Genomic DNA, 24,013 nt, shown 5'->3' with positions numbered 1-24,013 from the left:
ACACATGGCTGCTGTCCTACCAGCTGGTTGCTTCTCTGGCTTCTAGAATTACACAGGAGAATGAATTTCTACAGGCCCAGGCCTACTGGCTCTCTGTGTATCTGCATCCGGACACTCAAATCTTTTATCTTCTTCAACTTTGTGGTGTTTTGTTCTTATGAAGAGGCTGCATCCTCCACTCACTGTTGTACTGACTTGAGTAGAGTCCGAGGTGTGTATGTGCATTGGGGAAGGGGGGTGATCAGAGGAGCCGACTGTTGTCCAGTTGCTGGATAGTGAGTTTTGCTTCTCGGCAGCAGTATATGTGCCAGCTGGCTACAGGGCACACCAGCCTAGGGAGAAGAGAAAGTGTGTCTCTTGTGATCTTCAGAGCTTTGTCAAGTCATACTCAAGCAGTTTGAGCCCTACTGTTCCCTTTGGCTTGTCCCGTCCAGCAGCTCTGGGCCAGCTTCTGGCTTCTAGTCTGGCTATAAACCATACCATACTTCTTTTTTTTTTTTTTTTTTTTTTTTTAAGATTTATTTTTTATTATATATACAATGTTCTGCCTGCATGTGTGCCTGTACACCAGAAGAGGGCACCAGATCTCATTATAGATGGTTGTGAGCCACCATGTGGTTGCTGGGAATTGAACTCAGGACCTCTGGAAGAGCAGTCAGTGCTCTTAACCACTGAGCCATCTCTCCAGCCCATATACCATACTTCTTGTTTTCTGATCTCAGTCCTGTCTCCTGGTGCTATACTGCCCTCCCCCCACCCCCCCATTCATCTTCTCTATCCCTTTAGAGAGAAGCGTGATGGAGTTGTGGAAGTCTTTCCTTTGTTGTATCTCAGTCCCATGAGGGTGGCCATGTTTTCTGGACTCATAACTGGGCTTTCGTACAGGCTGAACCTAGTCTTTCCTGTTCACTCATGCCTTATGACAGGTAGCGGCAGCCTCTGGGATTGGTCGTGCCTTCTAGTTGAAAGGTACAGTTCTGTCGTTGTTACTGTAGTCACAGATTATTTGCCAATAGTTAATTCTCATTATTTCCTTTTCTCCCTTTCTTGAGAGTGCCTGGGTTCGCAGCTCCAGCCCATGGTAAGACAAAAGGCATCTGGGAAGTGCCCTGGAAACCCAAAGTAAGAGAGCTATTGATGATTAGAAAGGAAAAAAGAATCAGTGAAGGAGGAGGTGCCCTAGTAAAGAGCCACGGACACTCTTTCTTAGAACCACCAGGCCTAGGTTCATTTATATTTTTACATTAATGTTTATATACACAAGCAAATCATGGCACATTTATGGAGGTCAGAGGACAACTTGTGGCGTCCGTTCTATCCTCCCATCATGTGGGTTCCAGGAATCAAACCTGGATCTTCAGGCTTGGCAGCAAGTGCCTTTCACTACTAGCTGAGCCATCTCACTGTTCGTTATTAAACATGTAAAGTTAGTGTCATTGTGTGAATGTCTGTCCCCTTCAAAATTCATTGTTGAAGTTTAATTTCTGTTGTAACAACCTAAGAGGTAGGACACTTAAGAGATAACTCGGTCTAAGGGCTCCATCACCCTAAGCAGGTACCTTTATGAAAGATCAAATCCGGCCTACTATAGGCTCTTCTACCTCTTATCTTCCAATGACTTCAAAATACAGAACCGTAAGCCAATGAATTTCTGCTCATTATAAAGTAACCAGGTGTTGGTTGGTAGCAGCAAAAATACAGACTAAGAGAGTTGTATTTCAGGAATATAAGACCTTAAGGAATTCAAAGTATTAAAAATAAGCTATTTATAGGAAAAGTGCTGAAGCATTTTAGATATGAAGAAGAAAGCGCTCTCTGGCAAGTCAAGATATGTGTGGAATGGACAGGGTGGTGATCGCATATAGAAAAGTGATAACGTTTGTGTTTAGGTTCCCAGAGAAGATTGCGTTGCCCAAGCTGTTTGCGTTGGGAAGTGTTGACATCTACTACAGTTATTTTTGGTATCAACCCCAATTATAACTGAAGATGTGTGTGGACAGGGTCCAACTTAAGGAGCATCTGGCTAGGACTCCTCATTAGACCCACCTTATTTGGACATAGACGTTGCCTTCATGGAGGCAGCTATGGTTGGCTTGCTCCACTCCTCAGAGCACATGGGAGGATGACCTCCCAGCAGCCGTGGTGTGGTTGGTGAGTTCATCACTGGTCCTCAGGATGGGTTTCCTCCTCTCTTCCCTGCAGCTTCCAACTGTAGACCACTCTTCCACTGGCGGCTTCTGTCGCCATAACTTCCCTGCGTGAGTCGCATGGAGCACCACGTGGTGCTCCACATTAAACAATGAGAGCTATCCTCCTCTGTCGCCCTCAAGTGAATCGTTTTAAATTCATCCCAGTAACACGTATTTGTAGTGTTAAATGGAGCTGTGAAATATCACTTACACACACACACACACACACAAAAAAAAAAAAGAAATATCACTTACAAAGAATTTTTCTCCAACCTATTCATTCATAGAGGTGGGACCAGCCTACAGTAGAAGAGGAACGTCCGTTTCAGAGTCTTACTGCTGCACAGCGGCATTTTCCTTTTGAATGACTGCTGAAAAGAGAACAGTGGGCCCAGCAGGTGCACTGATGGGTCGTCAGATAGATGAGTGAGATAGGAGTCCTCCGTGCATGCGCTGGAGATGTGTTTCAGAGCCACAGCAACGAAGGCAGCTGCAAGTGAACGGCTGCCCTGTAGCAGTTAGAAATTGAGGGCACCAGAGTGGGTATAACAGAACGTGCTGAGGAGAAGAAGGGATGGAGATTTTATATTGCAATTTTGGAGAGTGTTGGTCTATGAAAAGTACTTGGAGGTTTACAGTTAAGAGACTGGGCTTGTTTAGTCATTACCTAACGTTCTAGAAAGAACATACTCCCAACTCCCTGAGCCTCAAACTACTCATTTTAAAGATGAAATTAATAGTATGTATCTATGCTCGATCCCCCAACTTGGAGATTATTTAGATAAAGGCCCTAACCCAAGGCAGCATCCCATGGGCACCTGGGTTAATTGGTGCTGGCTATTCAGAATATGCTATTTAGTTTTAACAGCGTGAAGATTTTCCATAGATACTTTGGTTGTTGATTTCTAATTTAATTATATTATAGTCAGAAGAAGAGGATGATTTGTATCACTTTGAGCTTGCCATTATGACTCAAAAAAAAAAAAAAAAAAAAAAAAGCTTTGTCTTGGTAAGCGTTCTGTGAGCCCTCAGAAAGAATGTGCAGTCTGCTATCATTGTGCAAGTTTCCCACAGAAGTTAAGCAGGCCAAGCCAGCTGGGGATATTCAAATCTCTTCTCTAGTTCTCACTTAGAGATGGAGCTGAAATCTCTGACTGTAATTGTGCAATTGTATCTCTCCTTGCATAATTACCAGTGTCTGGTCTCTGTATTTTGAACCTTCACTTTTATCCACATAAATGCTTAGCATTATTCTGTGCACTTGATAAACCGATGCTTTGATCATTATAAAATGACCTTCTTTTTCCGTGGTAATATTATTCACTCCCGAGTCTACTGTACCTGGTGTTTATATAACCACACAACTTTCTTTCGGTTATGATTGTCATGCAATTTTTAAAGTCCTTTTTACTTTAAGCCTACTTATATATTTAAAAAACATTCTGCATAGAATATAGTTTGGACTTGTGTTTTTATCCAACCTGATGGTACTAATTGGGGCTACAGTATTTTGACTTGATAATGTGGGCTTGAGTCTCTTATCTTGTTTCTATTCTTCTTCTTCTTCTTCTTCTTCTTCTTCTTCTTCTTCTTCTTCTTCTTCTTCTTCCTCTTCTTCATCATCATCATCATCTCCTCCTCCTCCTTCTCCTTTTATTTCTTCTCCCTCTCCCTCTCCCCCTCCTCCTCCTCCTTCTTCTTTCTCAGACAAGTTTCTCTGTACAGCCTGGCTGCCTGGAACTCGCTCTATAATTCAAAACCAATCTGCTTGCCTCTGCCTCCTAAGTGCTGGGATTCAGGCTGTGCACACTGTACCCAGCTTGTTTTATCTTTTTTATTTCTGATGATGTTGCCTTTCTCTCCTCTTTTCTTTTTTGCCTTTTACTTGGATGAATTGAATATTTTTGTTGATAGATTTTTATTTCCTCCATTGGCTTATTAGCTTTTTGAATAGTTGCTTTAAAGTAGATAGGTATTTAAACTTATTACAGTTATTTATAAGTGATACCATTTTTATATTTCATGCTTCCATTTTACCTTCTAAAACTTGTATTGTCATATTTTTACATAGACTTATGCTACAAACCTCACACTAGATTGTTAACTTTTTTGTTTAAACAGTCAATAATAAGTAAAAGAGATTTAAGTGATAGGAAAAGACACATTTATCAGTTAGTTAGTTAGTTAGTTAGTTAGTTAGCATTACCAGCACTCTTCATTCTTGTGTTTTCCATTTAGCACCAGTTCTCTCTCTTCCAAAGAATTTCCTTTAATTTACCTGTTATTTTGTGTATATGCATGATGCGTGGGTATATTGTGGGTGTTCACATGTGCAATCATGTGTAGATACAGGTATAGGCGTGCCAATGTGCACATGTGGAGGTCAGAAGACCCTCAGATGTTGACCCTTACACTTCTCCCCTATCTGAGCAGGGTATTTCCACTGTTAAACACGCCACGCTAGCTGGTCCCCAAGCTTCTAGAGATGCTCCTATCTCCACCTTAAGTTTCCCCACAGGCATGCTGGGATTGGAGATGTCAGTGCTACTGGAGCTAGCTTTTATGTGGGCTGTGAGGACCTTAACTCAGTGTAAAACCTTTTACCCACTGAGCCATCTCCCCAGCACCACAAGTGCCTTGTTTTAATATTTTGTTCATAAAATTTCTGCTAATGAAAAATTATTTTAGATTTGTATATCTGCAAAAAAAAAGTATTTAACCTTTGTGAAAAATACTTGACTGGGCATAGAAGTCTGGTTTCAAAGGCTTTTATGTTTGAGTGCTTTAAGGATCCTGCTCTGCATCGTTTTGCTTGCACTGTTTCTATCAAAGTCTGTTGTCATCCTTTTCCTGCTCCTCTGCACATGGCATGCCTTTTCCACTCTGCTTACTTTTAAGACTTTCTTTCTTTTAAAAAAAAAAAAAATTGTTTGATCTGGGCTTTGGGTTTTGTTGCATAATTTTTGTGCATTTCTTGTGAGTTTTTTTTTTTTTTTTCCTCTTTGTTTCAACTGTTCAGTTGGAATCATTGCTGTGTATTTGGAGGAGGGTGTGTTTGGAGAGGGGTGCACGACTGAAGGTCAGAGGTCAATAATGGGTGTATGTCTCCTTGCATTGTTCTCCGTCCTGTTTTTAAAGGAGGATTTCACATTGAGTCTGGAGCTAACTGATTGGTTACACTGGCTAGCCAAGGAGCCTCAGAAAGTTCTCTGACACTGCTTCCCAGCACTGGGGTTTTTAGATGCACATTGCTGCACCCAAGTTTCGCCTGGGTGTTGGGGATCCGAATGCAGGTCCTCGTGCTTGTGTTGTGCCCTCGCCCCAGCTCCTGACTGGTTCCTACTGTGGTGTTCAGCCTCAATGGCCTTGTCTCCTGCAGATGTCTATCTGCTGCTAATGTGACCCAGTGCACTTGTTGTCACTAAGAGTACAAATCTTAAACTATTCTATTTCTTGTCTTCTACATTTTGCATATATGAAGTAGTTATAGTGGGCTATTCTTAAATCATTGTCTACTATTTTAATATTTGTATATGTAATTTGTATATGTATTTGTATATGTAATTTCTGTGTCTGTTTTGGTTGGTCGATTTTTCTCCTCACATAGGTTGTCTTCTATTCTTTTATATACCTGCAGACTTCTTTCTTTTTTCTTTATGCTAGACACTGTGATATTTGCCTTGACCATTGCTGAATATTTTTAGTTTTGGAAATATCTTAAGTTCCCTGTGATGGAGTTAAGCAGCTTGGGAAAAGTTCGATCCTTTTAAGTCTTAAAAATTGATAGGCAAGACCAAAGGAATATGCAGTTTACCTTTTCATTTTGGGGGTGGGGTGTCTCTGTGTGTAGCCTTGACTGTCCTGGACTCGCTTTGTAGACCAGGCTGGCCTCGAACTTACAGCGATCCGCCTGCCTTTGCCTCCCGAGTGCTGGGATTAAAGGCGTGCGCCACCACTGCCCGGCATGCAAGACCCTCCTGAGTATAGCACCAATATCCCATGACCCTCGAGGGGTTTCAGGGCTGAGTGGTGAGAACAGATACTAGTTCTAGCCCTGTGTGAGTCCTGGGTACCATTACCCAGGCCTTTTTGGTGGTATCTTTCTAGCCTCGGGCAGCTTCACACGCATAAGTGGATCTTCTGTAATTCTGTCCCAGGAAGGGACAGAAGATCTCTTTGTCAGCTATAAAGAGCTATCTCTGTGTAAGACTTTGGGATGCGATCTTCATTGTTACAGTTCATAACTGAGTTTAGTGACAAGTTCGTTTTCCCAGGGCCCATCTTTCCATGGCTTCTTTCACCTCAATGCATGTATTCCTGTGCTTATTTTCTTTCAAATCATGTTGGTTCCAGCCATGGGGCTTTGAAAATACTCTTTAGGTAGCAGGGGAGGAGTCCCCTACTAGCCTTCCCTCAAGCCCGCTTCCCAGGATGCACTAGTACTTTTGAGTAATACAACTCACTTCTAGGCCTCATCCTTTCTCCTCCCAGAACACAAAGCCAAAGGGCTAATTCCATTTTACCAAGGAAACTGACTCTTAATCTCAGATAGGTTTTGTTCACTGTCTCTCCTGCACCCTTGCATTTATTTGTTTTATTTTATTTTTATTTTATTTTATTGTTTTTTTGAGACAGGGGTTCTCTGTGTAGCCTTGGCTGTCCTGGACTCACTTTGTAGACCAGGCTGGCCTTGAACTCACAGAGATCTGCTTGCCTCTGCCTCTTGAGTGCTGGGATTAAAGGCATGTGCCACCACCGCCCGGCTCACCCTTGCATTTAAAAGGCACGCCCCCTGCCCTTCTATTCTAGCCTAAGAAATCTGAAACAATTTCCCTGTTTCTGGAATTCCTGTACTTTTAGATAAACTATCCTAGAATGTTTTGTTATATCCCTAAGGAGCAAACAAAAAGGCAACGAGGTAAGACTGCAGTAGGGAATTTAATGTAGATTTAAGAGCTAAATTATTGTGAGTATTTTACCTGGATGCGCAGAGAGGAGTGGGAACAGTAAAAGGGCCTGTAGCCACCTGTATGTTCCAAGTCTGTGACTCAGGGGCTCTGGCTACCACAAGCCCTTTATGAAAGACCCGGTGACTGAGAGATCAAAATCTCAGCACTGAACGCATTTTTGGCATGTCAGGTGGGAAACATAGGCAAGGGCTCAAGGCCAAGGTGGCGGTTAGGTGACTGGGAAACAAATACATGCCAAGAGTTATGTCAGAGTGAGGTCAAATCTGGCCCCAGGGCAATACCCATTGTTGATCTGCTGAGAAGGTGAGCATAGGCCTCTTGTCAATACTTGTCCCAGCTTTGTGTCAGTGTATTTCTTTGGTAATATTTCAACGGATACTCTTTGAACAGACTATTATTTCAAGATTGGACCAAGTGATCAGATTAGCTAAGTGGGAATGAACGACTGAACTGGAGTTTTAGCGTATAAAGTCTTATATCAGATGGCGTGTGAAGATCAGGGATGTATGAATATTAGGATTTGTGGGGATTGATGTATCGTTTATTAATTTATTCACTAGCACTTTCTTGGTGCTAGACACTAAGGGGAAAAAATAGAAGACATCATCAGGCCCTAAGCAGAGAAGAATATGGCAGGTACCATGGGAGTGAGGGACAGATCACTTTCAGGAGCCCAGAAAAGGGGCCCCCCTAACTCAGTCTTCAGGGGGAACATGTATAAGGGAGGACTTCCAGGAGGAAGTGATGCAGAAGCAGGTCTGAGGAGGGGAGTGAGAGTTGGTCATGGTAGAAAAAGAAAGGAAGTGCATCCCAAGCAAAAGAAATAGGTACAACACGCGAGGCGGTGCCTAGGGCTTTGGAAAGGCAAGCCATTCCTCTACAGGCGCTGTATAGGGGGATGATGTGAGTTAATGCAGAAGGGGAGGAGAGGTCAGATGGAGAAGGGCCCCCCATGCCACTAAGGCACTTATCCCAAGGGCGTACGAAGACACAAACACTTGTAAGTAGTCAGGAGGTCTGCTGGATCTGGATTTGAGAGTCTTTGGGGTAATAATGGGCAAGAAGGTTGGCCACAGACAAAGCGGGGAGCGGGGCGCCCAGCTTTTAGTATACACACCATTGTCTTTCTGCCTTGCTGTATCATCCCTTCTCTCTGAAACCTGTCACCCATCCTGACTCCTGCCTCTCTCCAGTTTTCGTTAGGTGGACTCAGTTATCCCAGCATACCACACTCCCACACCTCTATTCTTGCCCACTCCACAAACAGTTATTAGATAAATATTCCTTGTATACCAGACATAGCTCCTGGCCTAGGGGAACCCGAGATGGACATGATATAGAACCCCCCTTGAGGGGGCTCATATGACATGTTTGAAGGTGGCATGGACACACGTGGTTCCTTTGTCACTTGATAATGGCCATGGCAAGGGATAAACATGCAGCAAATATGCCGCACACAAAGCAAGTGTCTTGTTTCTGAGCCCTCATCCTCCTTCTCCCCAGACGAATCATCCGTATCAGCAACCATCTGCCTCCACTCTGGGAGCGACAGGGCAGGGTAATGCTGCTTCCGCCATTTTGAAGCTGTACGACCTTAATCCGTAACTGATGAGAAGTGCACCTTGATTTCATAGGTTATTGTGAGAATGAAAGGAGATCTATGCATAAGGCTTTACTATCATTCTTGGCAAGGTGAAAAACACTTGCTTATTATAGCTATTTCTGCCCTCGCTCATATTCATTTTCTCTCTAGCACCTGTATCTTGTCAAGAGATTTCAGCCCTTAATTATCTGTTGTGTGGCTCGCCTCGCCTATGTTATACTGTATTCTCCTTTGAGACAAAGTAAACGTTATATGATTCTGTCCCCCTGAGATGATGATAATGCTATTAGTATTAGGGTGATAAGCCAGCCTATTTTCCATGGAATTAGAGGGTTTTCTGGGTACCAGGACTTTCTGTGCTAAACCCAATAATGCCCTTAGCACACAAGGCTATGCCGGTCACCCTCCATGAGATGGGCACTTCTTCTTTGCTTCCCCACCCCCATAGTTGGTTTTAATCATACCTATAAACACATTTGTTCTGTAAACTCTACAACAAAATGTTATTTTTTATATAACATGTAGACTTCTAACCTTGGGTTTCTTGGTGCATCTGAGATTCCCTAGGGTTCAAGGCAGAAAGTCGAGGATTTCTTGAAGAAAAACTCTTTCTCAAGAAATATGGGTCTATTAACTGAATATTATATCCAACCCCATAAGCAACTTCTTTTTTCTTTTTTGGACCTGGCTTACAACCTCAGAGGGCTCCTCTCCCTAACCTCTCAAACACATCTCTACATCTCTCCAACAGTTCTGAATGGCTTCTTTCATTTGCTCTCTAGAACTAACACTCTTTAAACTTATGAAAAAGCCCCTTTCTTTACACCAAGCTAGTATGTCTGTTGTTGTTTCATGAATGGCCTGGTCAGTACAAGTAATTTTTTTCCTTTGAATCCTGTCTGGCCAGCATTAGAACAGCATTTGCCTTGGGCAGTTGCTTGTCAAGCAGCATTTCTTAAGGGTCCCTTGGGACCTCTCTGGGAATTCCTGATCATCAGCTTCATGCTTTCAGTAACCAAGAAGCCTTCAGAGGGTCGCCCTTGGTGTTAGTTTCATTCTCTGTCACTCAGATCCTCAGGGAAGTCAAAATCAGTTGCATGCAGTCCTTTCTCTAGCCTCTCTTGGTTCTCTAACCCCCTTGTATTTGATGCTGGCTTCTGCTTCTAGATCCTCACAGCCTAAGATAAGCACCAGTTCCTCACCGTAGGGTTAGCGTGCTGACCGGAGGGCTATGGGTAAATATATGTGTACCTGAGTCACAGGTCAGAGGTCAGAATGTGTCGGATTCAGAGTAGCCTGCTGAGGAAAGGCTGCGTTTGTGACGTATAATGTAACAACTACTTTAAACGCACTGGATGCCATCATGTTGAGCAATAATTTCAAGTGGGATGCTTTCTGAAATGCTGGTGAGAGTACCGTCCTGTCTACAGACAGAGTTGGAGGCTCGTACGAGTGCATGCATCCCTGTGTGCATGGGACACAGCAGCTCAGGATAAACAAATGTACCAGAGTCCCTGCTAAGCAGCCAGCCAGCAAGCCAGCCTCACCGGGGCAAGGGAACTAACCTACAGGCCCTCTCACTGCTTGTGGCCTGCTTCCCTTCCTTCCAAAAGATAAACACCAGAGTGATGGGGAACTGGTGGGCGGGAGGCAAAGCAAGCCTCTTGGTGTTTTTTTGTTTTTTTTTTGTTTTTTTTTTTTGTTTTTGTTTTTTTTTTCATGATTCTCACACAGAAGCATGCTCTGTGTCAGAGCATCCTTGGGGATGTGCTGTTTCCAACTGCGGCAGAAGCAGCCTGAGTTGTGAGGACAACGAAGGGACTTGGTGAGGGCGGGGAATCTGAGTTGAAGGGTTAAAGAGGTTCTCACAGGCCTCCCGTTCTTATCTTTAGGGGCTTTGCACTTCTGAGACATCCCAGAAGTAGGCGAGGCTCCTAGACAGTGTGCATCGCAGCCCACTGCTTGCCTGCTAGGAGGCGAGGTGCCAGCTCCAGCACACTCAGAGTAGTGCCAGATCAGGGAGCTGTGGGCTCAGCGCCTCCTCCGCCCTCTGTACGCACTCCTTTGGGAGTCCCAGGGTGGGCTGTGAGAAGGCGTGAAGCTCGTTCGTTCCCTGGCTGCAAGTTGACTTTCCCTCATTTTTCTTGCTGGCAGAATACATACACGAATGCGGACAAGCTCCTAGAAGCAGCGGAGCAGCTGGCTCAGACTGGGGAATGTGACCCGGAGGAGATCTACAAGGCAGCCCGACACCTGGAGGTGCGCATCCAAGACTTTGTGCGCAGGGTGGAGCAACGGAAGCTTCTCCTGGACATGTCGGTCTCCTTCCACACACACACCAAAGAGGTAAGAAGAAGGAGGGTGTGAAGGCCCGTGCATGTTAGCTGGGCTCCAGGTAAAGTAGACTGAAGTCAAACCAGTGTCCTAAGGGGCTAAGGGCTAATAGCCTCCACGTACATTACTTCTCATAACCAGCATTTAGGTCACTACCAAGTGCAGTAAATTCCCTATAGAAGGAAATGTAGTGGAGGCAGGTGGTTCTAGGAATTTAAACTAGAACATTCTGCTGGCAGCTCAAGAAACTTCAAAAGCTCTAGCATAGAAATAGTAGGTAAAAGAGGGCATCTAAGAACAAAAATGGGCTAACACATACTCTGTTTCTCTTGGTTGTGTCTTCCTGTCAGAAATTGGTCTCAGAACTTTGATCAGGTGTCTTTGCTGATAGCAAGGAGCATTCAAACTTTGCAAGTGTGTTCTGTTCTGACATCCCAGATTGTTTAAATGAAAATCTTTATTACATTTATTTTGGTGGGGCCGGGGCGGAGAATGGAATACTGCACGTGCCATTCCCTAAGTGTGGAGGTCAGGGAACAGCTTGCCAGAGTTAGCTCTCCCCCCCCCCCCCCACAAAGGTCCTGGAGATCTTAAGTCAGGTGAGTTGGGTTTGGAAGCAAGTATTCCCAACCGCTAAGCCGTCTCACCAGCTGTTTTACTGATTGTTTAAAACATTGAGTCTTCTCCACAGGGTCTGTGGTGCAGGGGGAGTGGGGGAGGTGGGTATTGAGATTGCGGGAAAGAGAAATGATGGGCTGTAAAGGAAACAGGACTGAGATGTTCTTTACATCAGCTGGATACATGCAAGACACAGTCGGTCACCACTTGGAGAAGGGAGAGGGGAGGGGTGCTCCTGCAAAGGCTTGGCAGGGCAGGGGTCCCCTAGGAGGGGGTGGTGGCAAGCCTATGATTGCTTTTCATTTCTGATTAACAAGGGGCACTCTAAGATTGAGGTAAGTGGACAAGTTAGCATCTTGTGTGGTAATAACACTCTTGGCAGAGGAACTCATTTGGTGTATGCCTGTTTACGGTCCCCTAGGAATTCATTTTTAATAGGGTATTAATTAAGGTTTGATTGCTGCTCGGGGGTGGGGGAGGGAGAAATAATAACCCTGCTTAATTAGATTGATTTTGGGTTTGGGGAGTGCATTAAGAAGTCTGGCTGATACCCATCCACCGGCTTTTCTGACGGTCTGTCAAAAGAACCACTGTGGATCTTTGCGGTGCCTATCAGAGAAAAACATACGAAGGTGATGTTTTCTAAGCTAAGACTCCCTGGGCAGATGAAGGCCTGGTGCACTCCCTGAAGCTGGCTCTGCTTCATCTCCAGGGGACCCAGAGCCACTTTCAGATGAGAGTCTGTGAAGCAAGGGGATTAACTCTAAGCCAGACTTCCTGCCTGGTTGTCTGCTTGCTTGTGGCTCCCTTGACTCTTAGTGAGATCTCAGAAATCAAAGGCCTGTGGATTCCCTTGTCATTAACGGGCTGTGGGTAAAGCAATGGAGTTTGAATGCACAAGAGGCGCCCTCCTCCGGAGGGTCTAGGGCTATGGTGGTAAACAAGGCCAAACCTGGCACCCAGAAGCCCTATCTACCTGCATCTCCTGCCTTCTGTCAATGGAATTAAAAGGCTGGGAGTCTATTCCAGACACTCTCTTAAGAAGCCACATGGCTTGTGCAGGTCACTTATGACTCTGGGTCTGGGTTGCCTTCTTTCTTTATGAAATAGTTTGAGCAGACTTGGTGTCCTTAGTATGTTATTGTCCTAACATAAACACAAACTTCCCTTCTGTTTTGTTTCATTTTTCTCTTCCCCACTAGATGTTGATAATAACAATTAGTAACCACAAGAAAGCATGAAGCAGTATAGGTGATTTCCCTCATTGTAGGTACAAACATTGTAAGTGTGTATCCCGCAGCTTAGGTGTTGTTCCAGTAAAGTGCCTGCTGCTTGCCAAACACAGCACCTTTGAGATAAACTGATAGACTTTGCTAGCCGTGCTTTCAACTGAGAGATGTTAAGGAAGGAATTCATATAGTTTATAGAATGTCTCGATGGCGCAGCTGAGACCTCAAGCACCTTCTGAAATCCTGCTCAGCATGCCTGATGCCAAAACCTGAAATAATGTAGTGAGGGGGAGGGTCGGCATTTTTAGAGCATTTTGGATTTTATATTTGTGCATTAAGAGCACTGTACAAGCTTGCACTCTTAGCTGCTGCCTGTCGCTATGTCTTCCTCACCTGTCTTTGCTTTGCCTGTGTTCTTCCTTCTCTCTGCTCCCTCCCCCTCCTCCTCTCCCTCCTTCCCTCCCTCCTTTTCATCCTCCTCCTCCTTCTTTGCAGGGACTTGGTGAGGAGGTAGATCATGGCTGAGAAATGTAGTCTTGCTAGGGTTCTTTAACAATGGGAAGCTAGTAGTCTTACCAAAAAGCAAACAAAAAAATGGGGAAGAGAAGAAAAGAGAGAGACACTCACGGCCACTTACTTACATTCACTCCAGTTCTTTGATTTCATCTTTCCGAACAAAAAGTAAAGGGGAAGGTAACTTAAGGAACTTTCTCTTGCAGGAGCTTTCCTGGGGACCTGAACAGCAGGCTCAGTGCATTGTGAGTGGGCAGTGGGAGCAGCCTTTGGTGTTCTGATGAAAGATCTCCTGGAGTCTGTTTCTCCAGGTTGTTTAATGCCTCCCCAGCCCAGCTACCTCACAAACCTTACAAGTAATCCCCTTTCTTGGTGCTGGGGCCACTCACCCTTGACTCCTGCTTGACTCCAAGACAAACATCTGGACTTCTGTTTAGTGAAGGATTGACAGTCAGGTCTCCTGGTATATAAATGCCTTAGAGGGTCCTGGCCTGCCAGCGTTGTCCCTTCCATCCCTGCCTTCGGTGAGTTGTAGCAAATGAAGGAAAACCTGCTCAGCCTCACTCTGCGACCTCGAGTGGTACTGATGCTGTTGCAGCTGCCCTCTGCTTTGCTATGGCCAGCTCCTTCCGGTTTTTACTTCCCTCCTTTCTTCCTCCAACCATCTGTTAAGGGTTTGCCCTAGTGCTGACATATATTAGAGTGTTGTCATGGGATGATGGCACGGGAATGAAAGCTCCCTTTATGGGAGATTTCTGTGTGATAACTAAATACACATCTTTATAAATTATTTAATCTGGACTCCCTAGGACTGTGCAAACTGAAGTTGGTAATTTTACCTCTGTCTGCTTCCCACATCAAAAGGTTTACTGTAATTAAGACCAGAAAGGAAATAGAAGACATGAATAAGATAACATTAATCTCGTTTCTTTATTTAGATTAAAATCTCTTTTTTGGCCTTCTTTGTGAATTCTTTTCAACCATAGGAGTCTGATGACTAAAATCACCTGGTCATTTCATCTCAATTCTATTCAGTCTTGAATGATTAGAGACCACATAAATATTTCACTCTGACTTGTTGAACAAGTCATAGTGTATCTGGTGTGGTAGAGTATTAATACACAGCCATCTGGTAACCCACATGGCCAAAGATTATGAATGACGTGACCATCCAGCATGACCACAATTTTGATCGTATATAAAGTGAATACTATAAATAAATATGCCAACAAGTTTAGGGTGTTGTGCTTGATTTAAAACAATAAACAAAACCAAAACTGTACTTCTAGGCTGGAGAGATGACTCAGCAGTTAAGAAGGCTTCTTATTATTTCAGAGACCCTGGGTTTGGCTCCTGGCACCCATGTTGAGTGGCTCTAGCTCTAAGAAACCTGACAGCTTCCAGCCTCCATCGGTACCTGCCTGCACATGCACTTACATAGAAACACACACACATATATAAGTAATAAAATAAATTCTTAATGTGTATTTCTGTTTTCAATAGGCAATCGTGAACAATCCTGTTAGCAAGCACTTTGCATCTGCGTGATGACCCAACCCCTCAAAACCACAAATTTTGTTTTATTAATTTAATTATTTTTGAGAATTTCATGAGGATTGCATCTACATCAAATCACAACTTTTTTGTTGAAACAGAGTCTTCTCTCATGTGACACATCTCAACCCCACTTTCCCCTCCTCTTCTCCCTCCAGTTCACCTCCTCCCCCACACACCTCCCTTCTCTTCAACCGCATCCACTCCTCCTCCATTCCTTCTTCAGGAAAGAGCAGACATCCAAGAGATGACAACCAAACACAAAACAAGATACAATAAGACAAGGTGAAAGTTCTCACATCGAGGCTGGAAAAGGAACGCAATAGGAGGAAGAGAGTCTCAAGAGCAGGCAAAAGAGTCAGTGACACACCTGCTCCCACTGTTAGGACTCCCACAAAAACACCAAGCCAAGGGCCATAACATACACACAGAGCATGCAGGGCCTGTGCTTGCTGTTTCAGTCTCTGAATCACAATTGTTTAATCGCTACTTAAAGTGGAAAAAAAAAAAACTTGATAAAGAGAGATGCCAGGAGTATGCTTAGGCCCCTTTTAGGCCCAGAGATCTGCGTAGATTGCGCAAATCTTTGAGTGTCTGCTTTTTCCCAGGCCACATGAACAGCAGGCAGGTGGCTGGTCTAGAAATCTGGGGGGAAGAAAAATGCCCCAGCCCATGTCCTGAGACTTTGTAGCCCAGATCATCTGTCTGCAGAGTCTGTCCAGGCAGAGTTTACGTTCCTTGTTGTGTTTCCATGGAAATGCTGTCATCCTTGGGCATTCAAAATACCATTTTTAAGATTTTTGTTGTTGTTAGTAAGAATGTGAGTGTTGAGATAAAGAAGATGTCTGGAGGTACCATATCAGCTCCTTGGCAGCTGTATTAAATACCCACTTCTTGTCCTTTCTTTCCTTGTGGAATCATTCTACACACGTCACAAGCACATGTGCACATGTTTGTCTACATGCCTTCCCCAGAATCAAACTAAAACAGTCCCGTCTTCAAAAGGGATGAGGCTGTCAAGAGCGAAACAACTTCATCTTCTGGCATGGTATTTATTTAAGGAACAAAAGCTAGTGTCAGAAAGGCAGCTAAAACAGTCTCCTTGAAGTGATTAAGGGGAAAGTTTGCCTTCGGGGACGATGCTCTTTTCAGCATCCCTAAAGGTTACCATGGAGTACAATGATTTTCTCCCAGAACCACTCACCCATAAACCTTACTGCCGTGAGCCCCCTACCGCCACCGCCCATCTCCCCACCCTGCACATGTTTTTCCCTTGGCTATCCCCTTCCCTCTGGCTTTTCTTGGTTACTCTTTTCTTAGGCTACCCTGATAGGTATGAAAGACAGCAGCTGTGGCCGACCCTTCCTGACATCCCTGGTCACACTGCTAAAGCTAACCTACATTCATCACTGAAGGGGGTCTTAACTATTCTGCCTTACCAAGCTTCTAGAGTTCCTCAAATTAGGCCCACTCTTTTGGGTATAGCTATTTTAGTTTATAACTATGTGTGTTATAAGAGAAAGAACAGGGACCTCATATCCAAGCAGGGAGCTGGGCCATAACACAGCTCCATTAGACCCAGAGGAAAGACCCTGAAAATGGCGGAAACACCTGTTTCACTAGGTGACCAAGCAATTAGTGAACAAATTCTCAGGAACTCATCCAACCATTCACTGCTTCCAGTGTGCTCACTGATTCAAAACACCGAACTGCTCTTCTTTAAAGGTGTCTTAACAGATAATGTCATTTCGGCTCCATTCCACCATCTGGAATATAATGTGGAAATACCCTATACTTCACTAAAATCAAGAAAATCTGCATCTTTTGCACTTGACTTTCTAAATAACCTACCCATATTAAAAAGAACAGAAGAGTTTAGCATGGCATAGGGCACACTTTATCTTCACTTGGCTCTTCTTGGGTGGCTTTTTTTTTTTTGTATGTTTGTAATATGTTCAGTGTCTATGCACTGCTATGATCAGTTTCCAGGAAGCAATCTCTAGCTGCCCAGAGAAAATGTGAAGAGCCCTTCACTTTCTCTTTTCTAAAAGATAAAATATTTGTCTACTCCAGTCTCCTGTTGGTCCTGTGGTCTGTCAGAGATGAGGGATCTCTTTGTTCTAAGAGGCCTGCAGGCTTGACTGGGATATTTGTCTTTCTTGTCCTTAGGCAGTGTCAACTCTTAGGAGGTGGACTTGGCAGATCGGTGTAGCAGCACACACTGGCCTCTAGTGACTCCCAGTCAGGGCGTGACTCCTCTGTAGCTTTGCTGCCCCTACCACAGCTCTGGCCTCTCTCTTCAGCCCCTGAGTACAGACTCCACTCTCTCTCTCTCTCCCACACAGCTGTGGACATGGATGGAAGACCTGCAGAAGGAGGTGCTGGAGGACGTCTGTGCAGACTCTGTGGATGCAGTCCAGGAACTGATCAAACAGTTCCAGCAGCAGCAGACCGCCACCCTGGATGCCACTCTCAATGTCATCAAGGAAGGCGAAGACCTTATCCAGCAGCTCAGGTCAGCGCCTCCCTCCCTGGGGGAGCCCACCGAGGCCAGGTCAGCACGGGCAGTGATTTCCAGCGGGAAATGCCTCGGGCTAGACACCAGATAAGTCCTGTCCCTGTCTTGGCTCGGCCACAGCCTGCTTTGTGGTCTTGTGTGAGCTCCATTTCTGTTTGTGAGACATACAGATGCCTGTGCCACATCCAACTTGAGTTTAGACTGAAGCATTTGAGGAATTCCCTAATTATTTATCAGCAATCAATAAGAATAGCATTTTCATTAAGAATAGTGACATATTTGGCCAGGCCAAGAAATAATCATCATTAAATATAGTTTTATCCAGCTGCTGCATCCAGCACAGCTCTGGGGAGGGACCCAACTGTCATGGTGGGAGAATGAGGAAAAGAAAAATACACAGATACACAGAAAACCTGGGATCCAGTGAACTGGGGTCTCTGGTGGAGGGGCCTCAGAAGTATCCCTGGCTGATCAGTGTGTTTATTTCACACAAACAGAGAAGTGGGATTCTTGCACATAGCAGAACTAGGAGGTAAAGTTTAGGGTAGACAGCTGAAGCGGTCTCTGCAGGGGAGCAGTCTTTAGGCCATGAATATCCAAGGGCAGACTTCTACAGTAGATGTTTTCTGCATAGATTATCAACATCTGCACAGATCAGAGAATGCTATGCCCCAGAGCCTCACCTTGCCATTTTCCTGTGGATCTGAGGGCTCTGGTCCCAACTACACACACCCACTGAAGCCTTCCCACACTCAGGGATTCCTGGCTCCTCACAGCCAGCGTTTGATCTTGGGCCAAACTCTGAATTCTGTAGCTTTGCTTTGGGGCCCCTGGGGATGTCGGGAAGGTTATCCTTATGACCTTTCTCCAGCCCCTTAGTGTCTGGAAAGGAAACTCCTGTTGTCAACATTGACACACACAACCGAGAAAACGTGAAAACTCTGTTGAAGCCATGCATTTATTTAAAATCACCCACACCATTGATTGTTTTCCGCTGGTGTCAGTGTCTAGTTCCTGACCTTGTCCAGGGCACTGGCTCCTCAGATAAAGTGTCAGTAAGCCTTAGGCAAGCCCTCAGCCACCAGCCCCATGTCCAGATACTGCATACATAGGATTTGATGGTGCTAATGATGCCTGCCCCCAGGGACTTGTTCCTGCCCCCAAATCACCAAGTGCCGGGACCTCTGCCAGCTATAGACAGAAATAATCTCATCAACAAGGCCCCAGCTCTGGGGCCTGAGGGTATTACTTCAACTGCAGAAAGCTTTTTCCACCATACCAATTGTCCAATTAAATAAACAATGAAAAATTACCTTTAAGAGGCCCTGGCACGTTTTTTTTTTCCTGTGTTGGAAATTAATCATTTCTATTCTAAATATGCACATGAGATGTACTATTGCATACTAACAAGACAGCCTCTCTGCCTTTTCCCCAATTCATCTTCATGAATATATAATGCGTGACAGTGTTGTCTGCCTACCCAGGAAAACCTACTGTCAGGCGCTCCTAACGAAAAGTCTAACTAATGGGCAGCCACTTAGGCAGTCGGAGCCTCAGCTGCCTCGTCTGTATAATGAATGCACGTGCTTTAGACTCTCCGTCAGCTGTAGGATTCTGTGATGCTTTTGTCAGAAGTGAACTTTGAAATGCTTTTTACAAGCTGGCTGGCTGTTTTTCCTCTCCATCGCTCTGGGCCTGCACAGAGGCCACGTGTTCCTCACAATTGCTAGCCTTGCACGGTGCCTGAGGGCTCTGAGGCTGCTCAGTGATGATGGAGGCAGTGACATGAGTCACGGCGCCTTCTCGGCGTGGTTTAAAATGATGGGTTTTTAGTAAGTCCCCTATGTGTGTGTCCAAGAATACCAGTGACATCCACAATCATCCACCGGCCTGACATTGCCCTGTGCTTCCTGCCCTGGCATCAGAGACTGTCGATGAGTGGGGAGTGAGTGGTGCTAATGGACATAGGTAGACTCTCCCAAATGCCTTTGGAGACATGGCTTCTCTGTGTCTTCGGTTGGAGCTCTGGGCTGGGGGTGCTTCCTAGTAGGACCCTGTGCAGATGCCATAGAGCAGGGTAGAAATCATTGCCTTTCTTCTGGCTGCTGTATGAGGGAGTGAGCTGAAAGAACAGTCAGATCCTCCTGATTACAAAACGTTGGATAAACACATAATGCAAGTTATTAAACTACACCTCTTGGTTGTAATATTCAACACAATAGTGGAGACAGAGGCTGTGCCCGTTTCCCACTCTGATACACCAAGAGTAGGAGGCAGGGCTAGAAGCTCTCTGTGTGGCACAGGACAGCTGCTCGACATGACAGGAGCTCTTATTATCCTCAGGAACAGATAGCGTGTGCTCAGGCCTTGCTGCTTCTGAGACAGGCCCAAGTTAAAAGTCCCCAGCCTTTGTGACCTGCTGAGGGGACAATTTAATGCTAAGGCTTTTTTCCTTTGCCCATTGACCTCTCAAGGCTGCATAAGAAACCTGGGTGTCAAGAGGTAACATATATGCAGGTTCATATTTTAATGTTCTGGCTTAGTGTGGGTTCTTCAGAATTTAAGCTTCCTAAGCTCTCCAGCTTTCCTGTAAACAGTCCCTTGGGTGGTCTCGTGACCTCCAAAGTCATTTCCCCAACAAGGCTATCTCTTTGTAACTTGGTTCTATTCCACAATGTGTTACTTACCCCTGCTGCTTTCATACAGGCTGCTGAGGGAACACCACCCTCCTTTCTCCCTGGATAAGTCCATCTATGTCTTTGAATCCCCAAATCAAAATCCATCCCCCTGAAACACTTGTCTTTTATCCCAGCCTGTGCCATCTAGCCTTACTCACCCAGGCTGACTGTGTCCTAGGAAGTCCTGGACACGTCCTTGTGCCCCCTCAGGGTTAATAATGATTTCTGTAGCCTGCTCCTAGTCTCAGTTCAGGCAACTGCCTGCTCCACAGCAAACTGTGGAGTGCTGAAGGAGGGACTCAGCCCATTTGGCATAATAGGTAGCCTGGGCTCAGGTTGATGATTTCCCAGGGACACCAGCCTATAGCACAGCAGGAACCCAACCCATGTTTACAGGTCCAGATCCTATGCTTTCCTAAGCATAGCTTGAAGCCTGTTTCAGAACACCGGCCCAGAAGTGTGGCACATCAGGGTGAAGTAGGCAAATAATTTTGGTATCCATAATATCATTTTATTTTTAACAGTCTGGTCAAGTAGGAATAGCAAGGTCTTTGGTTTTGCTTTTCAAATCCCTTTGTCTACCTTTATGTATTCAGATATATATATGTGTGTGTGTATGTATACATACATATACATGTGTATATATACACATATGCATATACATACAAACATATGCATGTATATACACATATACATATATGTATATATACATACGTACATATGTTTCAATGTGTATATATATATGCATGTGTGTATTAAAGCTGTATCTTAGACTATACATGTATATGGAACCATTCTATTTCTATGAAGTTTTATGTCCTTTCTCTTAGTTTATTTCATTCTATCCCTTTGAGGATAGGAGAGGAGCAAGATTTGGAATTAAAGGTATCAATTCCAAAGAGCGTGAATTCATCTCTGCTTCTCCTACTAAGAAGATGGTGTCAGCTCACGTTGGCACTTGCATAGATTGGTTCGTTAAATGACTAACCTTGATTCTCATCCTCTCTGCCCAGGTGAGGAGAGCCACCCCACTCCTCTGTCACTTTTAACATAGCGAGGCCTCCCCTTCTCTTCTTCCTCCGCCTTACCACAGGGACTCAGCTGTATCCAACAACAAGACGCCCCACAGTAGCTCCATCAGCCACATTGAGTCTGTCCTCCAGCAGCTGGACGATGCACAGGTGCAGATGGAGGAGCTGTTTCACGAGCGGAAGATCAAGCTGGACATCTTCCTGCAGCTGCGCATCTTCGAGCAGTACACCATTGAGGTAGGGGGAGCGGGAGGAGAGGGAGATCACAGATGTGCCGAGGGCCATCGGTGCGTCCCTAGAGTGGCACATGAAGTGGGATCCTGTACCAGGCAGAACTTTAGAGCTCACAGAACTTACTTTGCACTGGTATCTAGTCTTTTCAGTCCCCACCGCCCTGACTGCTAAACAGGGTCCCTCTGCTTACCTCCTGTCTGTGGGTCACTTCCCTGGATAGCATTGTCACTGGGACCTCTGGAAATCCAGCTTAGTTGTAGAATGTGTATGTATCAAGCCCTGAGTCCCTAGAACCTCAGCAGTGTGTGTTGGGGGTGGGGCACGTCAGTCAGTCTGGAGCAGGGCTCAGTGGCTCAGTGACCTCATCACTCAGAAGGCATGGGCAGCCAAGATAAGGCAGGACATTGTTTTACCATGTTCCCTTCGATTCAAGTCCAGAAGAACAGAGTTAACATTGTGGTGTACCCTTTCCAGGATCAGCTGGTAATCTCCTCCTCACATAGTTATTGTTTGTATTATTTTCTGTCTTGAAGCTGTAGGGATTCTGGGGTATGGAAAGCAAACACACACAGAACTGCTGCTTCCGGGTGGTAAAGGGTTCTCTTAAAGCGCACTTTTCTCTTTGCCCCTGGCTCGTATGACAGGGGAGAGGCTTGCTGATTTTCCTTTTCACAGTGGTAGGGGCGGAAGCCAGCACCTCACGTGACCTATTCAAGTCCTCTGTCACCAAACTCCACCTGTCATTTCCTCTTAATATTCTTTCTAGAAATCTCCCTGAAGTTAGAGTTTATAGGCACTGACCTTCCCAACTGTATTTGTGGGAACTTCCATCAAACTAGTTGTAGAAGAAATATTTCAATATTTCAATTATAATCCAACTCGGGACCAGAGAGCTGTCTAGGTGGTAGGTGCCTTTTTCTTCAGTCCTAGAACAAAAAGTTTATGTTTGGGATCTAAAGTATAAAAGAAAAGTAGCATTGAAAGTTCTCATGGTCTTACCCCTTACTATCCCTTGAGGTTTCTCATCCTGTGAGCACAGTTCTTTGCACACTGTCTCCACGGGGTCCTGGTAATGCTTACTCCGAGAGTTCATATTCTAAAGGTAGGCTCGGATGTGGCTTCATAGTTGGGTACTTGTCTAGTATTTGAGAGGTCCTGGATTCAATCCTCATCAACACACACTCACAGACACACACGCATAGACCCCCACCACCACCATCACACCATACCTAAGAAGAAGAAGGAGGAGGAGGAGGAGGAGGAGGAGAAAAGACATATTCTAAGCGTACATTTTAATTACCTTTCCAACTGGCTTCTGTGACTATGTGGCTTTTATTGCACATTCCATGGATTTCACATCTGCACTCAGAGGATTTCAAGCAGCGTGTAGCATCAAAGCATATTTGAAAGAACAGTTAAAATGCATGTCGAAAAAAAAAAATGTGTTGCCAAGCAATGCAGAGGACCGTGTGAGCTTCTTAGTAATAGCATTACGAGAGGGAGGGAGTGACCATCACTCGTTAGTGGTCAGGAGTGAGACTAGCCAAAGACGAAGAAGCTGCATTTCATTTACGTAGAGGAGTTCTTCCTGAGCTCTGTCCCATCCCTCTGGAAATGAGTGCATTCCAGAAGGAAAGTATGTGAACAATGAGCCACCAGGTGAGCGCTGGGAAGTGAACCTAGGTCCTCTGCAAGAACAAGAAGTCCTTAACCACTGAGCCATCATCTCTCCAGCCCTATTTTTGTTTTTTGTTTTTGGATTCAGAGGACAACTTACAGAAGTCAGTTCTCTCCTTCCACCACGTGGGTCCTGGGGACTGAGCTCAGGTTGTCAGGTCCAGCAGCAAACATCTTTACCCACTGAGCCACCTGACCAACCTTGTTTGTTTTCTTTTCTTTTTTTTTTTTTGTTTTGTTTTTTTGTTTTTTTGTTTTTGTTTTGTTTTAATTAATTTATTCTTGTTACATCTCAATGGTTATCCCATCCCTTGTATCCTCCCATTCTTCCCTCCCTCCCATTTTAGCCTTATTCCCCTCCCCTATGACTGTTCCTGAGGGGGATTTCCTCCCCCTGTATATGCTCATAGGGTACCAAGTCTCTTTTTGGTAACCTGCTTGTCCTTCCTCTGAGTGCCACCAGGTCTCCCCCTCCAGGGGACATGGTCAAATGTGAGGCACCAGAGTATGTGAGAAAGTCATATCCCACTCTCCACTCAACTGTAGAGACTGTTCTGACCATTGGCTAGATCTGGGTAGAGGTTTAAAGTTTACTGCCTGTATTGTCCTTGGCTGGTGCCTTAGTTTGAGCGGGACCCCTGGGCCCAAATCTGCCTATCATAATGTTCTACTTGTAGATTTCTAGGACCCTCTGGATCCTTCTACTTTGCTATTCTCCCATGCTTCTCTCATCTAGAGTCCCAATAGGGTGTCCTCCCCTCTTTCCCAGTTTCCTGGTAAGTGAAGGCTTTCGTGGGACTTGTTTGTTTTCTTAGACAGGCAGTAGACAGGGATCACAGGCTTGTGCCACCATGTCCTGCCCTCG

The 24,013-nt window shown here is 44.9% G+C and overlaps 1 protein-coding gene across 11 annotated transcripts in view; it reads left to right on the top strand.

The window, feature by feature from the left end:
* Kalrn (kalirin RhoGEF kinase) overlaps nt 1-24,013 on the top strand; it is a 609,660-nt gene that overhangs the window by 301,979 nt on the left and 283,668 nt on the right. For 9 of the 11 annotated variants that reach the window (XM_051149844.1, XM_051149845.1, XM_051149843.1 and 6 more), the window contains exons 11-13: nt 10,917-11,108; nt 17,356-17,564; nt 21,300-21,474. In XM_051149844.1, coding sequence (XP_051005801.1) covers nt 10,917-11,108; nt 17,356-17,564; nt 21,300-21,474 — 576 coding nt within the window. The remainder of the gene's footprint in view (nt 1-10,916; nt 11,109-17,355; nt 17,565-21,299; nt 21,475-24,013) is intronic. The other 2 variants (XM_051149842.1, XM_051149841.1) reach the window with 1 other exon arrangement.

Source organism: Acomys russatus, chromosome 8 (assembly GCF_903995435.1).
Source record: "Acomys russatus chromosome 8, mAcoRus1.1, whole genome shotgun sequence".
NCBI classification, from domain to species: Eukaryota; Metazoa; Chordata; class Mammalia; order Rodentia; family Muridae; genus Acomys; species Acomys russatus.
This window is presented reverse-complemented; position numbering and strand designations above follow the sequence as displayed.